At 42.5% G+C, this 20,481-nt stretch overlaps 1 protein-coding gene and 1 long non-coding RNA gene across 6 annotated transcripts in view; one reads left to right on the top strand and one right to left on the bottom strand.

The window, feature by feature from the left end:
- The window catches only part of trappc8 (trafficking protein particle complex subunit 8), a 38,333-nt gene extending 33,262 nt beyond the window's left edge, over nt 1-5,071 (top strand). For all 5 annotated transcript variants that reach the window (XM_046391168.1, XM_046391167.1, XM_046391166.1 and 2 more), the window contains exons 27-29: nt 159-298; nt 3,592-3,681; nt 4,308-5,071. In XM_046391168.1, the coding sequence (XP_046247124.1) occupies nt 159-298; nt 3,592-3,681; nt 4,308-4,542 (465 nt within the window). In that variant the 3' untranslated portion in view covers nt 4,543-5,071. The remainder of the gene's footprint in view (nt 1-158; nt 299-3,591; nt 3,682-4,307) is intronic.
- A 6,943-nt stretch (nt 5,072-12,014) lies between these two features.
- On the bottom strand, nt 12,015-12,557 carry LOC124060187. The gene is made up of 3 exons (XR_006843527.1): nt 12,393-12,557; nt 12,260-12,321; nt 12,015-12,180 (listed from the first exon to the last, which is right to left on the bottom strand). It is a non-coding gene; the product is annotated as an uncharacterized LOC124060187 (long non-coding RNA).
- Between the last annotated feature and the right edge of the window lie 7,924 nt (nt 12,558-20,481).

The raw sequence follows: 20,481 nt of genomic DNA, 5'->3' as shown, positions 1-20,481 counted from the left end.
AATCATGGAAATAATACAGAATGAAGACATTTAGACCAAAAATCTGATGTGATTCGTCAGCAGGACTTAATTTTGAAAACTGATTGAGGCCATAAAAAAAGGGGGATGTGTTGTGCATTGTAACTTAGAATGTGTCTGTCTGTGTTTTATTGTTGCAGGAAGCTCAGGAGATGGTGCTGCTCAAGTTTAAATCAGAGCTGCCTCCTCCAGTCATCTTCTCCCCTGCAGAGCTGTCCCAACTTATCAAAACCAACCTGCACTATCCTCAGACCTACACGCATCCGTTTGTCCAGCATAGGTGGGACACACACACACTTTCATCATTCATACTTTCATCATTCACACTTGCCTTGTAACATCTATACTTCTAAAATAACTAATAAAGGATAGAAACAATTACTTGTCTGTTAACCACTAAATTGTCCTGTTCTTAAATATATCACTGATTTACTTGGACATAAAGCATCCAGTATCACCTCAGGTCTTTTCTCAGTGGTGCTATGGATGTTTTTGTCTTTTGTACGTGTTGTACAATTGATAACTATAGTGCCATTCATTCAGATCAGGCAGTCCCCCACAGCCTACACGTACAGAATGTTCACGTGTCTTGTCCAGATATTGCAATTGCAGCAACAGTCTACAGTCCATCTTATAGATTTTGGAAGAGGATAGCCACAACACCCAGTATGCATGCAATGCACTTGTCCAGAATTTCCCATTGAGAATGTTGGTGATAGCCCAAATGGCATTACAAGTTGCGCTTCCATGCCACACATGTCTTCCAAAATGTTATGAAACATTCAAGCCTTTGGGATTTCTGTACATCATATACACTGATTTAGACTCATCACCTTTTTATGTTAACCTGGAGCAAAATAATAGTCATTTCTAATTTTTGCTGAATAATTGTGTTAACTGGCCCACACGTAACTTTTAGCAACCAAGTCTGATCTCATCGGCTAAGCTGATACATAACATTTCAATCTCAAAAGTTGATTGGAAACACACAGTGCTGGGTTTCATGTATTCAGTTTCCAGTAGACTGTATCTCAGATAGTGTATAATGAGGGATGATTGTAGCATCATGCAGCTCAGACAGGGATGCAGATCAGCTGGCAGCATGGAAGCCTGGTGGTCCATCAGAGCTCTGACTAGTTTATTGCAGTATTATAAGCAAAGGGTTTTTCCTCACTCAAACTGAGGGACAGACCATAAATCCCACTCACTCTACAGACTGTATATCCCACTGAAACATTGTCCATCCATCCATTTTCTATACCGCTTATCCGTCAGGGTCGCGGGGGAGCTGGAGCCTATCCCAGCTGACTACGGGCGAGAGGCGGGGTACACCCTGGACTGACAAACAACCATACACTCTCACACTCACACCTAGGGGCAATGTAGAGTAGCCAATTAACCTAATGTGCATGTTTTTGGTATTGTGGGAGGAAGCCGGAGTACCCGGAGAAAACCCACGCAGGCACAGGGAGAACATGCAAACTCCACACAGAAGGGCCCAGTCCAGGATTCAAACCTGGAACCCTCTTGCTATGAGGTGACAGTGCTAACCACTGCACCACCGTGCCGCCCCACTGAAACATTGTTATTTGTGGTTTTGGGCCATATAATTAAAATTGACTTGTAGAGGGTTAAGCTGGAGGAGTAACAGAGGAGACACTTTGGGTTGGCTGTGGCTCAGGAGATAGAGTGGGTCATCCACTTGTCAATAGGTTTGTGGTTTGATCCCAGACTCCTCCAGTCTGAGTGTCAAGGTGTTCTTGAGCAAGACACTGAACCCAACCCCCGATGCTGCACCATTGTGTGGATATTTAGGTTATAGCTTTCTCATGGATAGCAGGCGCTATCGCAAGTACAGTCCATTTACCATGCTGTAGATGGTTCAGTGTCAGACAGCCTCATTCCTATTCCCATAGTGCAGTCTGGGAGTAAAATACACTTTGTGCACACATGCATATACAGCAATTGTTTTCCCATTGTTGTGGGGACATTTCAATCACATTTCTATCATAAATAAAGTCAATCCACTGGATCTTGGCAGTCTACACACAGCTAACACACAGTTCAATTGTTTTCCCATTCCTGTGGGGACATTTCCATCATAATTTTATTTATATAGCACCTTTTACAATCAAAATTGTCTCTAGGTGCTCTACAGAAACCCAGAGCCTGAACTCCTGAGCAAGCAGACCGTAGCAAGGAAAAACTCCCTTTTAACAGGAAGAAACCTTGAGCAGGACCCGGCTCACGAGGGAGAACCATACTGCTGATAGTCAGCTGATTAAAGGAGGAGAAGAGGTAGACAGGACAGAGAGGATGAAAGAGAGAGAGAAAGAGAAACATACATGCAGTAGGCATCATACATTACAAACATGACAGGTTGTTAGCTGATATGTTGTTCAGGTTAATTATACTAGCACTATATAAAAGAACGAGATAGGCAGATGTTGACAGTAGACACTGGGTTTGTCAGAGCACCGGATGCAGGTCAGCATGTAAGTCTGGACAGAGAGAGACCTGCAGAAAGATACATATGAGGATAACTGGACACACAGTTAGTGACATAAAATAATGGATCATAGGTCGACCTATAAACAGGATAGGAGGGGAGAGGAAGAAGAGGAGAGGAGGTGGGGGAATAGCGATGGAGGTATTGAGGAGGTGGGGACAGAATGGAGATCAGCAAAGGACAGAACCCAGAGGATCGTGCAGTTAATAAACTTTTACGAAAGTGCTTGTGTACTTCTTTGTTAAAACCAACTACAGTAAAAGATAACACAAAGTATGTCAATTAGAATAAATCTGCTGGCTGTACTGGTTCTCATCTGGTTAAAAATATACAGTGATTCCATGCTTACAAACATTGAAATGTGGAAACATTGAAATTCTTGTTAAAAATATCCAGAAGTGGAGCAAGTTATGGAAGTAAAGGCTGGACTACTGACAAGGCAATTCAGACAGTTTAGGAGCAATGTTTTCCATAGGAGAGACAAGCCCCTCTGGGATGGATTTTGAACTTGCAACGCTGCAGGTCTTTTACATGCGCAAAGCCATATAATGCAATAAAGGAAAGGGGTGAAGAGGTTAGAGATCTGGTTTAAGGGGAGCAAATTCCCCCAGAAATCCATGTATAAACAGAAGGTAGAGGTATATCAATATTCATGGGTCCATACATTTTCATTGTTACACAGATGAAATGCAATTATGCCTTTGTATCAAACCTGATGAAAAAAAACAAACAGCCACTGGTACCCAGTGCACAGTGCAGGGGAACCAGAAAACCAGCTCCAGTTACTCACCAGTCAAGCAGAAACAAGGAAACCTCCACATTGGTCTATTTGCCATTCAACATGCTGAGGTCCCTCCACTTTTGGAAAACCCCAGTAATGTTAATGTGACTCTTTGCCCTTGCCTGATCACAACCCTTGTTTTTAAGTTTTTGCTCTGCTGACCTTCTCCTCCATGACTATTTCTCAGCAATCTCCCTTTTCTGACATTATGATCACATGTTAGCAGATTAAAAATTTATTGTCTCTTTCTGGTCACTGAAGCTGGTTTCCTCTCCATGTCTAGTCTCTGTGTGGTGCCAGTTACTCTCACTCTGTCCAACTGTTCCTTGTCTCAACTGGATGTCAATATTGACTTGCGACACAAAAGCACCAGGTAAGTGTGTGTCTGTGTATGTCTGTCTGCCTGTATAACATTAATTTTGCAATAAGTGTGAAATTATTTACTAAGTAATTTTATTTATTGACCTTTGTCATTTATGGGCTATGTTCAACTTGGGTACTTGAGATTTGAACTGTAATCCCTACATTTCAACTTATAACTTGTAATTTATTTTTCCATTCTTGTTTCTGAAAATATTTTTTGAAAGTTCAAAAAATACATTTAATATTTTCTTTGTAAATCATGAAGCTTTAAAAACTGTTGTCTCGCATTTTCATGTTGCCGTTGAAACTGTGTAATTTGAATCAATGGGATGAAACTGATGTCAGCCACACTTCTCATTGTCATGATCAAAACATTACAGGTGATTCTGAGGACCTACTCCTTTCCTCTCTCCCCCTCCCCCCTTTTTTGTATACAATAAACACACACGTAAACATATACATGTTACATTATTAATGAGATCATGATCCTATAAAATGCCCATTAGGAAGAATCCTGTTTTACAGACCTATGTATCCAGTGATCTGTACAGAGTGAAAGCATGCTGCTGTCTGAGAGTTGTTTTACGTAGTCTTGATTAAAGTGAACATATTCTCATTTGCCCATTCTATTTTCAGCACAGAGTTTGTGGAGGTCCACAGCTCATTCACCTGGGTGGGTCAGACCCAATATAAGCTGCAGCTGAAGCCTAAGGAGGTACTGTGCCTCGCTCTGCGAGCCTGTTTCCTCCAGGCAGGAGTCTACAACCTCAACACGTCACGAGTCTTAGCCAAGCCAAAAGAGCAGGGGGCCATGTGTGAGACAATTCAGCAGACAGTTAGTCCTGCTCTGATAGTCATCAACAATGCCTGAGGAGATCATGGTATACAGACTCTGTGAACACAGAAGCCACTGAGCATAGTCCTCTAAACACATGACCTTACTTGTTCTTCTTGATTAATGCCGGACAGCACAGGAAACATATGATTTGTACCAAATACTAATAAAGAAAAAGGTTTTTAGAAACTTATTAGCTGATGTTACAGATGATGTGGTCAGACAGTGTATGGCGCTCACATGTAAATTGCTTTTTCTGTACAAGCCCACAGGTTTACCTTGCCACCATCCCATCGTGACATTTTAAAAAGAACTGTTCACATCCTGAATATTGTACCCCATCTTCCTGTCCATTATCTGTTATTTCCCTCTGTCAGTACAACAGACAATTACCTCATGTTCATACAGTAGAGTTACTGCTGACCTGTCAGCTTACCCCCTAACCTGTGTGTTTAACCTCACCGAGTTCTTGTATGCATTGACAGCTTTTCTGAAATATATGTATTATATTTCTGTACCAAATTGGATGTACATAGAAAATAAAAATGTAACTAATAATAGTGTATATACTGTGAAAGGCTGGTATCTGAAGTTTGACCCTGGATTCTACTCATATCTATAAAGTACTGAAAAAGACAAACCTTCAGCACTGTAATAAATGTGTGCTGGAATTATTGTCCCACAATATTACAGGATATGTCACTGAGTGCTGAAATTGATAACCCACAATCAGGATTATAACCAAGGCCCTGTTCTCTGTATTCTTTTTTCCAGTGTATTTGGAAGGTTCTAACACCCTACATTTCAGAATGAAATACTCATACATAATAATGGGTATGATGGAAATGTTTTTAGGCCAACAAAATAAATATGTGACAGATTCTGCTTTTAAAGCAGTATTTGTGCCAGGAAGTGTAGAAAATGGTGAAAAATAACATTTACAGAAAATACACATTATAACACTATATGTTACTATAATAACTTTATATAACATTTTAAAAAAAATAACCTGAATTAAGATAATAAATTAACTTTAAAATCATTGCTGTCTGTTGCAGTTTTTTATAGGTGGGTGTGTAGGCAGGATTGATGACTTTAGTAGTTCCTAGTATAGTCCAGCACACATCAACTTCTTGTATGTATGAAAAGAAAAATGTATGGTTGTAGAAGAGTAAGAACAGTAAAGTTTGTCATCATTTAACTTGTTCAACTAACTGCACACTGTGTGGACAAGGCAATAGCGAGATCATTTTACTCATACCTGAGTGATTTGAATTACCTCAGAGCAGAGAACAGACAGATCAATGAAGACAAGCAACATCAGCATTAAAGTCAGAGTATCCAATTTAGGACAATAAACAGCAGATACTAGTAAGCAAAACATGCTCGATCAATCATACCACTTTGTTTCTTCTATTCTATGCTACAACCCACTCTATTTAGCTCTGTGGCAAGTTTGTGGATTGCAGCAGCATGTGGTATCTACGCTGGTAGGTGGAAGCTGTGGCAGTGGAGTCATGACATGCAAATGGTAAATGGCCAGATTTATTAGGGTTCAAGATGATGGTGCTGTAATGAAGGGCCAAACATTACATTGTGTGAAAGGCCACACTCCTCAGAACTCAGAAAAAAACTCCAGTTCAATGTCCAAAAGTGATCATTAAAAAAGCGGCTTATGAGTAAAAGCTGTCCATTCAACTTTCATTTCTGCACAGTACCAGAATATACTTTATACGTTTAGATCCCATGTGTTGGTATTGATGTTATGTTAGGGACAGTTTTCTAATAGTCACAGTCTGGGTGTGAAAGAACTTTATAATGTGCCTTGAAGTCAGGGTGCAGGAGTTACCTACCATTTTAGGATTTAAATTATCAAATGTCATGATTTCTTGCAACCTAATCAGAAGAAATGCCTCATTCAAAAAATAAATAAATAAAACAAAAAAAAAAAGGAAATCATACCGGCATCATACCAATTTCAGTTGTTGTACCGAGGTAGCAAGAAATCAGCTCAGTAGTGGCTTTCCATCAGGCCTGAGTATGCACATCACCTTGTGTGTAGAGTGTAGTCACCACACTGATTTCAGAAAAAACTGACTGTTGGATGATTCTGGACAAAATTTTGCCGATGTTTAGTTTGTTTGGATTACAACCTTCATTTGAATTTCATCATATTTTCAATATTCAGCTAAATCTACATGATGGCCAGGATAGTTTTCTTGGAAAAAGCAAAGGAATCCTTCATGTACAGGTTATACTAAATATATACCACGGCAGTAATGATTGCTTGTCTACTGATTTTAACGTGGATTTGTCTAGATTCTAGACGTATTTATTATGTACGCTTGTTCTATTGTCTAGAGCAAGTGTACATAATAAATAAAGAATTGTTGACAGCTTGTAATAGTTTGTCATTTTCCTTTTCTGTTTTGTGTTGCACAACTAAATAACTGCAGGTATGATCTTAGAATCTGATGCACTTTCATTCTGTTCTGTTATTACCTAACCTTATAGAATGGACCACTAAAATATTATCATTGCTGACTCTGAACTTTTTTGGCTCATCCAAACATCAGGGTACAGCCACTCTATCCAGTTACCCCAGGGTCGGGCAATTAATTTCTACATGCGTCCATAGATAAATAATAAAAACAGCAGGCTTTTTAAAATAAAAGCAACACAGTTGTATTGCATGCACAGCACAGTTTGTTCATTTATGTTTATGACTAGTAAATGCCCGGATCTGAGCTACACACTTGGTCTTCATTACACTCTAAAAACTCCCACAACACAACACAAAGCTGGAACAACAAGTCAAGTCAAGTCAACTTTATTTGTATAGCCCATTTTTACAAGCAGTTTGTCTCAAAGGGCTTAACATAACATCAGCAACATCCTCTGCCCTTCGACCCTCACATCGACTAAGGAAAAACTCCCAGAAAAACCTTTAACAGGAAAAAATGGAAGAAACCTCAGGGTGAGCAACAGAGGAGGGATCCCTCACCCAGGACGGGCAGACGTGCAATGGATGTTGTACAGGCAAGAAAACAGTTAACAACATGAGAATGACATTACTAAAAAGACAAGTTAAACAAAATCCCAACTGTTCAGTTTCACTTTTGATACCACCTCAATATGATTTTAACATTTCACAAGACTGAAATACTAATAATGAAATTATAATGAACTGCTGTAACATTCATGTATTTTTTATGTGATGTTGAAAGTCACTATCCTATCAGTTCAATTTCGGCCCGCAAGGGAGAACCACCCCGCTGATAGTCGGTGCACAGAAGAATGACAGGCAGATGTCAACAGTAGGCATTGGGTTGGTCATAGAGCCGGCGACAGTTCAACTTGAAGATCTGGATGGAGAGATACCTGCAGAAAGATATATATATACAGAGAGAGAGAGAGAAAGGGAGGGAGAGACACAAGACTACGAGGAGAACTGGACACACAGTTAGTGACATAAAATAATGAACTGTATGTTAATCTGACGAGGGGAGAGGATAGAAGAGGAAAAGGAGGAGGGGGAACTGCTTGGTGGATCATGTTTGTGTCCCCCGGCAGCATAGGCCTATAGCAGCTTAGCTATGATAGAGATTTAAAGATTAACAGTTAGTCAGACCTGTTCTACCTGTGGCTATATAGCATGAGGTGAGTGTAACTATGCCTACCAACCCTACACACTTTATTTGGTGCTAACTATATGCTTTACTAAACAGAAAGGTTTTAAGTTTAGTCTTAAAAGTGAAGGTGGTATCTGCCTGTCGAACCCAGATTGGCAACTGGTTCCACAGTAAGGGTGCCTGATAGCTAAAGGCTCGTCCTCCCGTTCTACTTTTATGAATTCTGGGAACTGCAAGTAAACCTGCACTCTGTGATCTGAGTGATCTATTGGGAATATATGGGACTATTAGATCCTGCAGGTATGATGGGGCTAGTTCATTTAGGGCCTTATATGTTAGTAGGAGAATTTTAAAGTCTATTCTGAATTTTACCGGAAGCCAGCGGAGAGAAGCTAAGATGGGGGAGATGTGATCCCTTTTACTGATTCCTGTTAAAACTCTAGCTGCTGCATTCTGGATCAGCTGCAGGTTATTAACAGAGTAATTTGGACATCCTGACAATAGTGCGTTGCAGTAGTCCAGCCTAGAAGTAACGAACGCATGGACAAGTTTTTCAGCATCACTCTGAAAGAGGACGCTCCTAATCTTAGCAATATTACGCAGGTGAAAGAAGGCGATCTTAGAAGTCTGTTTAATGTGATGGATAAATGACATGTCCTGATCGAAGATAACGCCAAGGTTCCTCACAGTCGTACTGGGGGCCAATGTAATGTCGTCCAGAGAGACAATATTATCAGCTATTCTAGTTCTAAGGTGTTTGGGGCCTAGAACAATGATCTCAGTTTTGTCTGAGTTTAATAATAAAAAATTGGAGGTCATCCAGTCCTTTATGTCCTTAAGATATGCCTGGAGTCTGGCTAACGGCTCTGTTTCTTCAGGCTTTAAGGATAAGTACAGATGAGTGTCATCAGCATAACAATGAAAGTTTATGCCATGTTTCTGAATAATATTTCCTAGAGGGAGCATGTATAAAGTGAACAGGATCGGCCCAAGCACTGAACCTTGTGGAGCACCGAGGCTAACCCTTATATATGAAGAGGAAACATTATTAACTTGAGCAAAGTGAAATCCATCCATCCATTTTCTATACCGCTTATCAGTCAGGGTCGCGGGGGAGCTGTAGCCAATCCCAGCTGACTACGGGCGAGAGGCGGGGTACACCCTGGACTGGTCGCCAGTCAATCGCAGGGCCAACACACAAAGACAAACAACCACACACCCTCACAGTCACACCTAGGGGCAATTTAGAGTAGCCAATTAACCTAATGTGCATGTTTTTGGTGGTGTGGGAGGAAGCCGGAGTACCCGGAGAAAACCCACTCAGGCACAGGGAGAACATGCAAACTCCACATAGAAGGGCCCAAACCGGGATTCGAACCTGGAACCCTCTTGCTATGAGGCGACAGTGCTAACCACTGCACCACCGTGCCGCCCCAAAGTGAAATCTATCTGTTAAATATGATTTGAACCAGCGTAGCGCAGTCCCTGTGATCCTAGTCTCGTGTTCTAATCTGTGTAATAAAATGCTGTGATCTACAGTGTCAAAAGCAGCACTGAGATCAAGTAAAACAAGTATGGAGACAAGCCTGCGGTCTGATGCCATGAGGAGGTCATTTGTGACTTTAACCAGTGCTGTTTCTGTACTGTGATGGGCTCTGAAACCAGACTGAAACATTTCAAAGAGACTGTTCCTGTGTAGGTGATCAATTAACTGATTTGCAACCACTCTTTCGAGTATTTTAGATAAAAACGAGAGGTCGAGATATCGGCCTATAGTTTGCTAAGATGTCTGGATCAAGTGAAGGTTTTTTAAGTAAAGGTCTAATGACAGCGGTTTTAAACACCTGTGGTACATAACCTGTTGTTAAAGATAAGTTGATCTGATCTAAGCAGGAAACGCCAATCAAGGGAAAGACGTCCTTGAGGAGGTTAGTTGGGATGGGGTCTAAGAGACATGTAGTTGGGTTAGATTTGTTAATCCTATTGTTGCATTGTTGTTTGTTTAGCTTCCAAGATCGGACAAGATCCCCAAGGTTCTGTCCTTGGGCCAATATTATTCAGCCTGTATATGCTCCCCATTGGTGATATTATTAGGAAACACTCCATACATTTTCATTGTTATGCGGATGACACACAATTGTACTTATCAATGAAACCAGATGAAACAAATCAGCTAGTCAAGCTTCAGGCATGTCTTAAAGACATAAAAACCTGGATGACCAGCAACTTCCTACTTCTAAATTCAGACAAAACCGAAGTTATTGTTCTGGGCCCCGAACACCATAGAAATAAATTATGCAGTGATATTGCATTGATAGATGGCTTAGCCGTGGCCTCAAGCTCCACTGTAAGAAATCTAGGAGTTATCTTTGACCAGGACATGTCCTTTAACTCGCACATAGCAAATATTTCAAAGACTGCATTCTTTCACCTCCGAAATATCGCAAAGATTAGGCACATCCTGAGTCAGAAAGATGCAGAAAAATTAGTCCATGCATTCATTACATCTAGACTGGATTACTGTAACTCCCTTCTATCAGGCTGCCCCAGTAAATCCATAAAGACTCTCCAGCTAATCCAGAACGCTGCAGCACGACTACTGACAAGAACCAGCATGAGAGACCATATTTCTCCTGTTCTGGCTTCTCTACATTGGCTACCTGTAAAATTCAGGATAGATTTTAAAATTCTCCTCCTTACTTATAAAGCCCTGAACGGTCAGGCACCATCCTATCTTAAAGAGTTAATAGTTCCCTATTATCCCACCAGAACTTTGCGTTCCCAAAATGCAGGGCTACTTGTGGTTCCTAGAGTCCTCAAAAGTAGATTGGGAACCAGAGCCTTTAGTTATCAAGCTCCTCTACTATGGAACCATCTTCCGGTTTCGGTCCGGGAGGCGGTCACCCTCTCTATATTTAAGAGTATGTGGCGGCGCGGGGGGGGGGCGTGACCTCCGCGTGCTAGAGAAAAAGGGGCTATGGAAATCGACACCAGTTGCCAGACAACGCCACCCTGGGAGTTTCACCCAGGGAATTCTTTCCAGGGGACTAACTCCCCAAGGATAGGTAGTATAATCAGGTTCGTCCACAGCTGAGGCAGAGACCGTAGCTCGTAAAATTAATAATTTTATTTACAATAAAATTAAAGGAACCAGACACTGAAAATACATGAATTCAAAAAAAGAAAACACAAACCTGTCACTCAAATACAAAACAAACCAATCAGTCAGGGCTGAACCTCCTGGGCTTGATCCAGACAATAATAATAAAAAAACAAGAAAACCCCTGGAACACCACACGTGAAGCAAACCAAAACTGGGACAACAAAATCCACCCGACGTGCAAAACACAAAAAAAGGGACACCGCCACCAGGACCATCCACCACCGTAGGTTCAGCACCTGAATGGGGGAAACCACAAAAATCAACAGGTTATAAAAAGAAAAACAAACAACCACTAACCAAGAAAACAAAACAAACGAAAAGAAAAAAACGAAACTATAGACACATACACACACACCAGAATAATCTCCCGCTACTCACTCGTCGCCATACACACACACGCACACAGTAGTGCACGCAAACATATACATATGAATGTATATCGGCTACACCGCAGGGAGAAGCTCCAACCAGCCGAACGGCCAGCCAGAGGCCAAGCCGGCTGCAGTGGGACGGCGCAGGCCCGGGGCGAAGCAATCGAGCCCAAGGCGAGACAAGCAGTTAATCCCGCTGACGGCACGCCGTATCCAGCGCAAAGCGGAAGCGGGCAATCTCTGTCACCAACGACAATCTCCGGTATGAGGCAGAGCAGTTAGTCGCTGTTACAGCCAATGATCTCCGGTATGAGGCAAAGCTGTTAGTCGCTGATACAGCCAACGATCTCCGGTATGAGGCAGAGCAATTAGTCGCTGTTACAGCCAACGATCTCCGGTATGAGGCAAAGCTGTTAGCCGCGGTTGCAGCCAACAATCCCCGGCAAAGCAGCAGTGGTTTCCCTCGCTGATCGGCCGACACTGCGCAGCAGCTGGATTATACTTCCCCCTACAATCGTAATCATAATCATACAACATAAACAACTCAGAAGTGGCTGGAGGAGGGACCAAAGCGCTAGCTTACATACCAATCAGGCAGTCCTGGACGACACAGCGTGGAGGAGAGGAATAAACGCCGCACAGAAACAACCTGCAAACAAATGCACAAGTTGCCACAAGTACAACGCCAAATAGGAGGACACCAGAGAACAACACACCTACCCGCAGCGAGCAATCAGTGGAGCATAGCGCACCCCCAATGGCCTCTACCACCACGCCAGGACGGAACTGGGGGAATGCCAGGAAGTGCTACGACCCAGCCTCTGACAAGCCAAAAAAGGAAGACAGGTGCTCTCTACCCGCTTTTAAGCAGTCTCCTCCCACAATGATTGGCCAAAATCCCAACCCAGCTGAAACTGATCGGACCACCGATTGCGTCCTGCCACAATCAGACTAAAAACTTTCCTCTTTGATAAAGCTTATAGTTAGGGCTGGCCTAGGCCGGCCCCTAGTTATGCTGCTATAGGCTTAGACTGCCGGGGGCCCTCCCATGACGCACTGAGCTCTTTCTTCCTCTCCCTCTCCTTCTGCACACATTCATGTCCCATTAATGCATATTACTAACTCAACTTCTTCCCTGGAGTCCCTGTGCTTTCTTATCCCGCAGATTCCTAGCGATCATGACTGGACCTCCTGCTGCGGTCCTGCTGTCGTCCTGCTCAAAACCTACTGCAATTACTACTGTTTAGTCATAATCTGATTTAAATCAGAGGCAGTTTTTCCTCGCCACTGTCGCCAAGTGCTTGCTCAAGGGGAAATGTTGGGCTCTCTCTATTTCACAATTTAATTAAAGAGTTTGGTCTAGACCTGCTCTAATTGGAAAGTGTCATGAGATAACTTTTGTTGTGAATTGGCGCTATATAAATAAACTGAATTGAATTGAATTGAAGATTGAGTTCGGGGTGGTATAGCCATAAGCCATAAACATGACAACATATCACTTTTAGGTTCTTCTAAAGAATCCCACATCATGCCGTAATCACGAGTACAGTCCTTCATGTAATGAGATTTGAAAACCAGATGACCTGACCTGTTAGCCTAAGTACATTGGTCTTCCCCGTCTCTGCTCAACCATCAGCTGTTTTGGTGTGCTCATCTCAGTACGTTTGAGTAGGTGTGGCTGATGGGTAATGGTTGCACCTGAAATGGCAGCAATTCCGCCTTAGTGCACCTCCCAACTCCAGCTTCACCTCATAAGATCTTGGGCTTACAGGTTTAATTACTTTTGCCACTTTCCAGATCTGTCATGGCTCAAAAAGCTGGGCTCACTGTCATCGGTTTTCAAACTGTCCATGTAATATTTCATATTTTGTATTTCACCATTTGTAATATTTTTTACTTTTTACTGCCTCACCCTGTGAAACTCCCTCACAAATGATTAATATATTATCAGCAATGATGTACACCCCTGGTAAGCCCTCCAGTGCTTGCATGAGCTTCTTTTGGAAGACCTCCAGTGCTGGGCTTATTCCTGTGGCATTCACAGTCAGTGGAACCAGTCAAATGGGGTGGTGAATGTGGTGAGATAACTTGTCTCCTCCTCCTCCAGTTTGACATGCCCAATACTGTGTTTTACATCACAACATGTGAACATTTTTGCTTATAATCAGGGAGAATGTCGTCAATGGTGGGAAGGGGAAAATGGCTCATTTAGAGTGCTTTGTTAAAACAAAGGCCCGTGGTTCACCACCAACCGCTTCATGTGTCTAACCGCTTTTCCCCACTCAGCGACACACCCGCTGAGAAACCGACCCTGGTTATTGGCGATTCTGTTTTGCGATATGTGAAGCCGACACCAGCAACCATAGTCAAATGCATCCCGGGGGCCAGAGCGGGCGACATAGAGGGCAATTTAAAGCTGCTGGCGAGAGAGAAGAGTAAATATGGTAAGATTATAATTCACGTTGGCGCTAATGACACTCGGCTACGCCAGTCGGAGGTCACCAAAGTCAATGTCGGACTCCGTAGCATTCTCTGGTCCCCTCCCGAATCTGACCAGTGATGATATGTTTAGCTGCATGTCATTGCTCCGTCGCTGGCTGTCACGGTGGTGTCCAGAAAACGACGTGGCCTTTATAGATAACTGGGAGACTTTCTGGGGAAAACCTGGCCTCATTAGCAGAGACGGCATTCATCCCACTTGGGGTGGTGCGGCTCTTATTTCTACCAATATGGCCAAGTTTATTAGACAACCAACACCCTGACAACCCAGGGTCGAGGCCAGGAAGCAGAGTCGCTGTCTTACACACTTCTCTGCTGCTTCTGTAGGACTGCCGCCCTCCGTTAAAATTAGAATAAATAAAAATATAAATGCACACAGTAATACTAAGTTTAACAATCCCATAGAAATAGTGTCAGTGCCTCGTCCTCCCATAGTCCAACCAGCACAAAATTTAAGAAGTGTTAATCATAATAACCTCATAAAAATACAAACTAGCAAATATTTAGAGCCAAAAAAATAGGACAGTCAGATGTGGATTATTAAATATACGATCCCTCCACTCTAAATCCCTCCTAGTCAGTGATCTAATTATTGATCATCAGTCCGATATATTCTGCCTCACTGAGACTTGGTTACGGGATGAAGAATATGTTAGTTTAAATGAATCAACTCCATCTGGTTATATTAACTATCATGTTCCTCGAGGAACAGGCCGAGGAGGAGGAGTGGCAGCAATCTACCACTCCAGTCTTCAGATTAACCCCAAACCTAAATCTATCTATAGCTCATTTGAGAGTCTCACTCTCAGCCTGTCTCACCAAAACTGGAAGTCAGAAAAGCCAGTTTTATTAGTTGCTGTGTATCGCCCACCTGCTGCTGCTTACTCAGAGTTCCTGTCTGAGTTTTCTGACTTCTTATCTAGTTTAGTGCTCAGTACAGATAAAGTCATTATAGTAGGTGACTTAAACATTCATATGGATGTTGACTCTGACAGTCTTAAGACAGCCTTTAGTTCACTCTTAGATTCAATAGGTTTCCTTCAGATAGTGAATGAACCAACACACTGCCACAATCACACACTCGATCTGGTTCTCACCTATGGCCTAGAAACTAAGAACCTGTTAGTTGCCCCTCAAAACCCTCTCCTTTCAGACCGTTCACTTGTAGTTTTTGAACTAACTCTAGAAGACTTTACAGCACACAACAAAAAGGTCTACTACACCAGATGCCTCTCTGAAGATAGTGTAGACAGATTTAGGGATGCAATCCCATCACAGCTCCCCTCAGCACCATGTACCAGTACAACAGACCGTACTGATTTACCGTATTTTCACGACGAAAAGGCGCACCGTACGAAAAGGCGCAGTCTCAGTTATGTGTGCAATTATTGTATTTAACACACAGATAAGGCGCATCTGAAGATAGGGCGCGGGTTTTATATACACGTTTTATATACACGTCCGCCCCTGTGTGTATTCATATACTACGTACGCCCGCCTGACAACACACACGTGCATATTTAAAAATAGATCGGGAGCAAAACTGAGTTTGGTTGTGCTTTATTTAAGTATTAATTACAACAACACTAAAACAAGCACATTACCGGTAACAGTCACTAAAACGCATTGAAGTCCTCATCCTCTGTGTCGGAATTGAACAGCTGCGCTAAATCACACATGGCAGGTTCACGTTCCTCACTGTCAGAGTCAGAGTCCGTGCCGTGCGGCTCCCCAGAAATGATGCCGACTTTAGCAAAAGCTCGAACAACAGTGCCAGCAGACATGTTAGCCCAAGCAGCTACAATCCAGTCACAAACTGTGGCGTAACTCGCCCGGCGCTGCCTTCCAGTCTTTGTGAAACTGTGGTCTCCTTCGGTCATCCACCGCTCCCACGCCGCTCGCAGCCTCACTTTGAACGGCCGGTTCACGCCGATGTCCAGCGGTTGGAGTTCCTTCGTCAGACCTCCCGGAATCACAGCAAGCGTAGCGTTCATCTGCTTCACTTGCTTTTTGACGTCGGCGGTGAGATGGGCACGCATGGAATCACAAACCAGCAGCGATTGTGATGTGTGGAAAAAACCACCCGCAGCATCATGGTTCTCAACTACGTCCGCACACAGATAGGGCGCTCTGGACGATAGGGCGCGCTGCACATTTTGAAAAAAATCTAAGACGTTTATATGCGCCTTATAGTCGTGAAAATACGGTAAATGTTACTCCTGCAGCAATTGATTCTTTTGTTAATAACACTGCAGCCACATTGCACACAGTTTTAGATATGGTTGCCCCACTGAGAAAGAAGGTTAGAAATCATAGGAGGCTAGCTCCTTGGTATAATTCAAATTTACGAACACTTAAACAAATATCAAGACGGATGGAGAGGAAGTGGTACTCCTCCAAATCAGCTGAATCCCAGAGAGCCTGGAAAGACAGTCTATTGGCATACAAAAAGGCCCGTCGTGAAGCCAGAACTGCCTATTATTCGTCATTAATAGAGAAAAACAAGAACAACCCACGTTTTCTCTTTAACACTGTAGCCAGGCTGACCAAGAGTCACAGCTCTGTTGAGCCTTGTATTCCTGCAGCTCTTAGCAGTGAAGACTTCATGAGTTTCTTCACCAATAAAATCAATAACATTAGAGAAAAAATAAAGATCTTCCCAGAATAGCCGATATAGTGCCATCTCTAGAAATCTCTTTTAATCCTACTCCATCTCTGGACAGGTTCCTGCCCATAGACCTCCCCGAGCTGACCTCCAGCATTAACAAATCTAACCCAACTACATGTCTCTTAGACCCCATCCCAACTAAGCTCCTCAAGGACGTCTTTCCCTTGATTGGCGTTTCCTTCTTAGATCAGATCAACTTATCCTTAACAACAGGTTATGTACCACAGGCGTTTAAAACCGCTGTCATTAGACCTTTACTTAAAAAACCTTCACTTGACCCAGACATCTTAGCGAACTATAGGCCGATATCCAACCTCCCGTTCTTATCTAAAATACTCGAAAGAGTGGTTGCAAATCAGTTGATTGATCACCTACACAGGAACAGTCTCTTTGAGATATCTCAAGGAAATTCAATCGAATGCAACTGGACTTAGTTATTTGTCTTTGAAGACGTTTCACCTCTCATCCAAGAGGCTTCATCAGTTCATGCTCGCTTGACTAGGCTGGGACTAGTCCAACTAGCTGGTGTGGAGACCCAGGTATTTAACCTCTGTGGAGGCATTCACATGACCAGTGGTGTCATAAGCTCGTTTAGTGTTCCATTGTGACAAACGACAGTCGTTGAGACAGTCGTTGGGGATGGTAAAGTTGGTTTCGACTTCGTTACTGCTCTGTTGTGTTGTAACGACAGTCGTTAGAGTCACATGGGGTCCTTTGTGAATGGCAGTTTTCCTTAGAGGCTAAGTTGTGGAATCTCCTGGGAAGAGATGAAAGGGCAGCATTGTAAATTGGAGATAGGTGGTGTCGCAGACCTCCTCCTCTGTTGAGAGATGGTTTTTCTAATTTCACATAGATGGCTTCTTTTACTCCTCTTTCAAAAAGAAGCCATCTATGTGAAATTAGAAAAGACAAATAACTAAGTCCAGTTGCATTCAGAAACATGGCATAAACTTTCATTGTTATGCTGATGACACTCATCTGTACTTATCCTTAAAGCCTGAAGAAACAGAGCCATTAGCCAGACTCCAGGCATGTCTTAAGGACATAAAGGACTGGATGACCTCCAATTTTTTATTATTAAACTCAGACAAAACTGAGATCATTGTTCTAGGCCCCAAACACCTTAGAAATAGAATAGCTGATAATATTCTCTCTCTGGACGGCATTACATTGGCCTCCAGTACGACTGCGAGGAACCTCGGCATTATTTTTGATCGGGACGTGTCATTTATTCATCACATTAAACAGACCTCTAAGACCGTCTTCTTTCACCTCCGTAATATTGCTAAGATTAGGAGTGTCCTCTCTCAGAGTGATGCTGAAAAACTTGTCCATGCTTTCGTTACTTCTAGGCTGGACTACTGCAACGCACTATTGTCAGGATGTCCAAATTACTCTATTAATAACCTGCAGCTGATCCAGAATGCAGCAGCTAGAGTTTTAACAGGAATCAGTAAAAGGGATCATATCTCCCCCATCTTAGCTTCTCTTCGCTGGCTTCCGGTAAAATTCAGAATAGACTTTAAAATTCTCCTACTTACATATAAGGCCCTAAATGGACTGGCCCCATCATACCTGCAGGATCTAATAGTCCCATATATTCTCAATACATCACTCAGATCACAGAGTGCGGTTTACTTACAGTTCCCAGAATTCATAAAAGTAGAACGGGAGGACGAGCCTTTAGCTATCAGGCACCCTTGCTGTGGAACCAGTTGCCAATCTGGGTTCGACAGGCAGATACCACCTCCACTTTTAAGACTAAACTTAAAACCTTTCTGTTTAGTAAAGCATATAGTTAGCACCAAATAAAGTGTGTAGGGTTGGTAGGCATAGTTTCACTCACCTCATGCTATATAGCCACAGGTAGAACAGGTCTGACTAACTGTTAATCTTTAAATCTCTATCATAGCTAAGCTGCTATAGGCCTATGCTGCCGGGGGACACAAACATGATCCACCAAGCAGTTTCCCCTCCTCCTTCTCCTCTTCTATCCTCTCCCCTCGTCAGATTAACATGCAGTTCATTATTTTATGTCACTAACTGTGTGTCCAGTGCTCCTCGTAGTCTTGTGTCTCTCCCTCCCTTTCTCTCTCTCTCTCTGTATCTTTCTGCAGGTATCTCTCCATCCAGATCTTCAAGTTGAACTGTAGCCGGCTCTATGACCAACCCAATGTGTATTGTTGACATCTGCCTGTCATTCCTCTGTGTACCGACTATCGGCGGGGTGGTTCTCTCTACGGTCTGAAATCGAACTGATAGGATAGTGATTCTCAACATCACATAAAAAAAAGAATACATGAATGTTACAGCAGTTCATTATAATTTTCATTACTATGTCATTTCTCATGTTGTAAATTGCTTTCCTGCCTGTACAACATCCATTGCACGTCTGACCGTCCTGGGTGAGGGATCCCTCCTCTGTTGCTCACCCTGAGGTTTCTTCCACTTTTTCCTGTTAAAGGTTTTTCTGGGAGTTTTTCCTTAGTCGATGTGAGGGTCGAAGGGCAGAGGATATTGCTGATGTTATGTTAAGCCCTTTGAGACAAACTGCTTGTAAAAATGGGCTATACAAATAAAGTTGACTTGACTTGACTTTTGGATCAGTGCAGGTAATTAACCGAAAGCAACCGAAAATCACAGTATGTTCCCATTCAGGGTATCTGAGGAGATCGAAGCTGAAACGTGCTTACTTACAGTGCTAACTGGAATAAATGTGGTGCCATTCCTGTTCAAAGTTCTCATGTAAAGCATTGTAAAAAAAACACAAAATGCCAAGAAATCTGTTTTATATCAGCCATTTGCTGATTCTGACTAGGTACATCCCCTCTAGCACTCGGTCTGCATTTCACTCTAAAATCTCGCAGTCACAACACTCCTTCTGTTACAATGACCACTGGGACAACTTGAAAACAAAGTATTCCAGAATGAAATTTGTGCCAGACAGCAGAGATGGAGGAGAATTTGAGCTAGGTGAATAGAACACAGACTAGACTTGTGAAAGACCTAGTGTATCTGTATCGGGTAATAACGTTAAGGTAACTTCTGATTTCACCAGTGATGCATGTCACATACAGTGGTATGAAAAAGTTTGGGCACCCCTGATCATTTTCAGGATTTTCCTTTATAAATCATTGGTTGTTCGAATCAGCAATTTCAGTTAAATATATCATATAGCAGACAAACACAGTGATATTTCAGAAGTGAAATGAAGTTTATAGGATTAACAGAAAGTGTGCAACAATTACTTAAACAACATTAGGCAGGTGCATAAATTTGGGCACCCTTGTTGTTTTATTGATTTGAGTACCTTTAGCACTAATTATTGGAACACAAAGTTTGTTTGGTAAGCTCATTGACCCTTGACCTACATACACAGGTGAATCCAATCATGAGAAAGGGTATTTCAGGTGGCCAGTAGCAAGTTGTTCTCCCTTTTGCATCTTCTCTGAGGAGTGGCAACATGGGAGCCTCAAAACAACTCTCAAATGACCTGAAAACAAAGATTGTCCAACATCATGGTTTAGGGGAAGGATACAAAAAGCTGGCTCAGAGATTTAAGCTGTCAGTTTCCACTGTGAGGAACATAGTGAGGAAATGGAAGACCACATGCACAGTCCTAGTTAAGGCCCGGAGTGGCAG

This window comes from Scatophagus argus, chromosome 6 (genome assembly GCF_020382885.2).
Source record: "Scatophagus argus isolate fScaArg1 chromosome 6, fScaArg1.pri, whole genome shotgun sequence".
Classification (NCBI taxonomy): domain Eukaryota; kingdom Metazoa; phylum Chordata; class Actinopteri; family Scatophagidae; genus Scatophagus; species Scatophagus argus.
The sequence above is the reverse complement of the archived record's forward strand: the minus strand, read 5'-3'. Positions and strand labels throughout refer to the sequence as shown.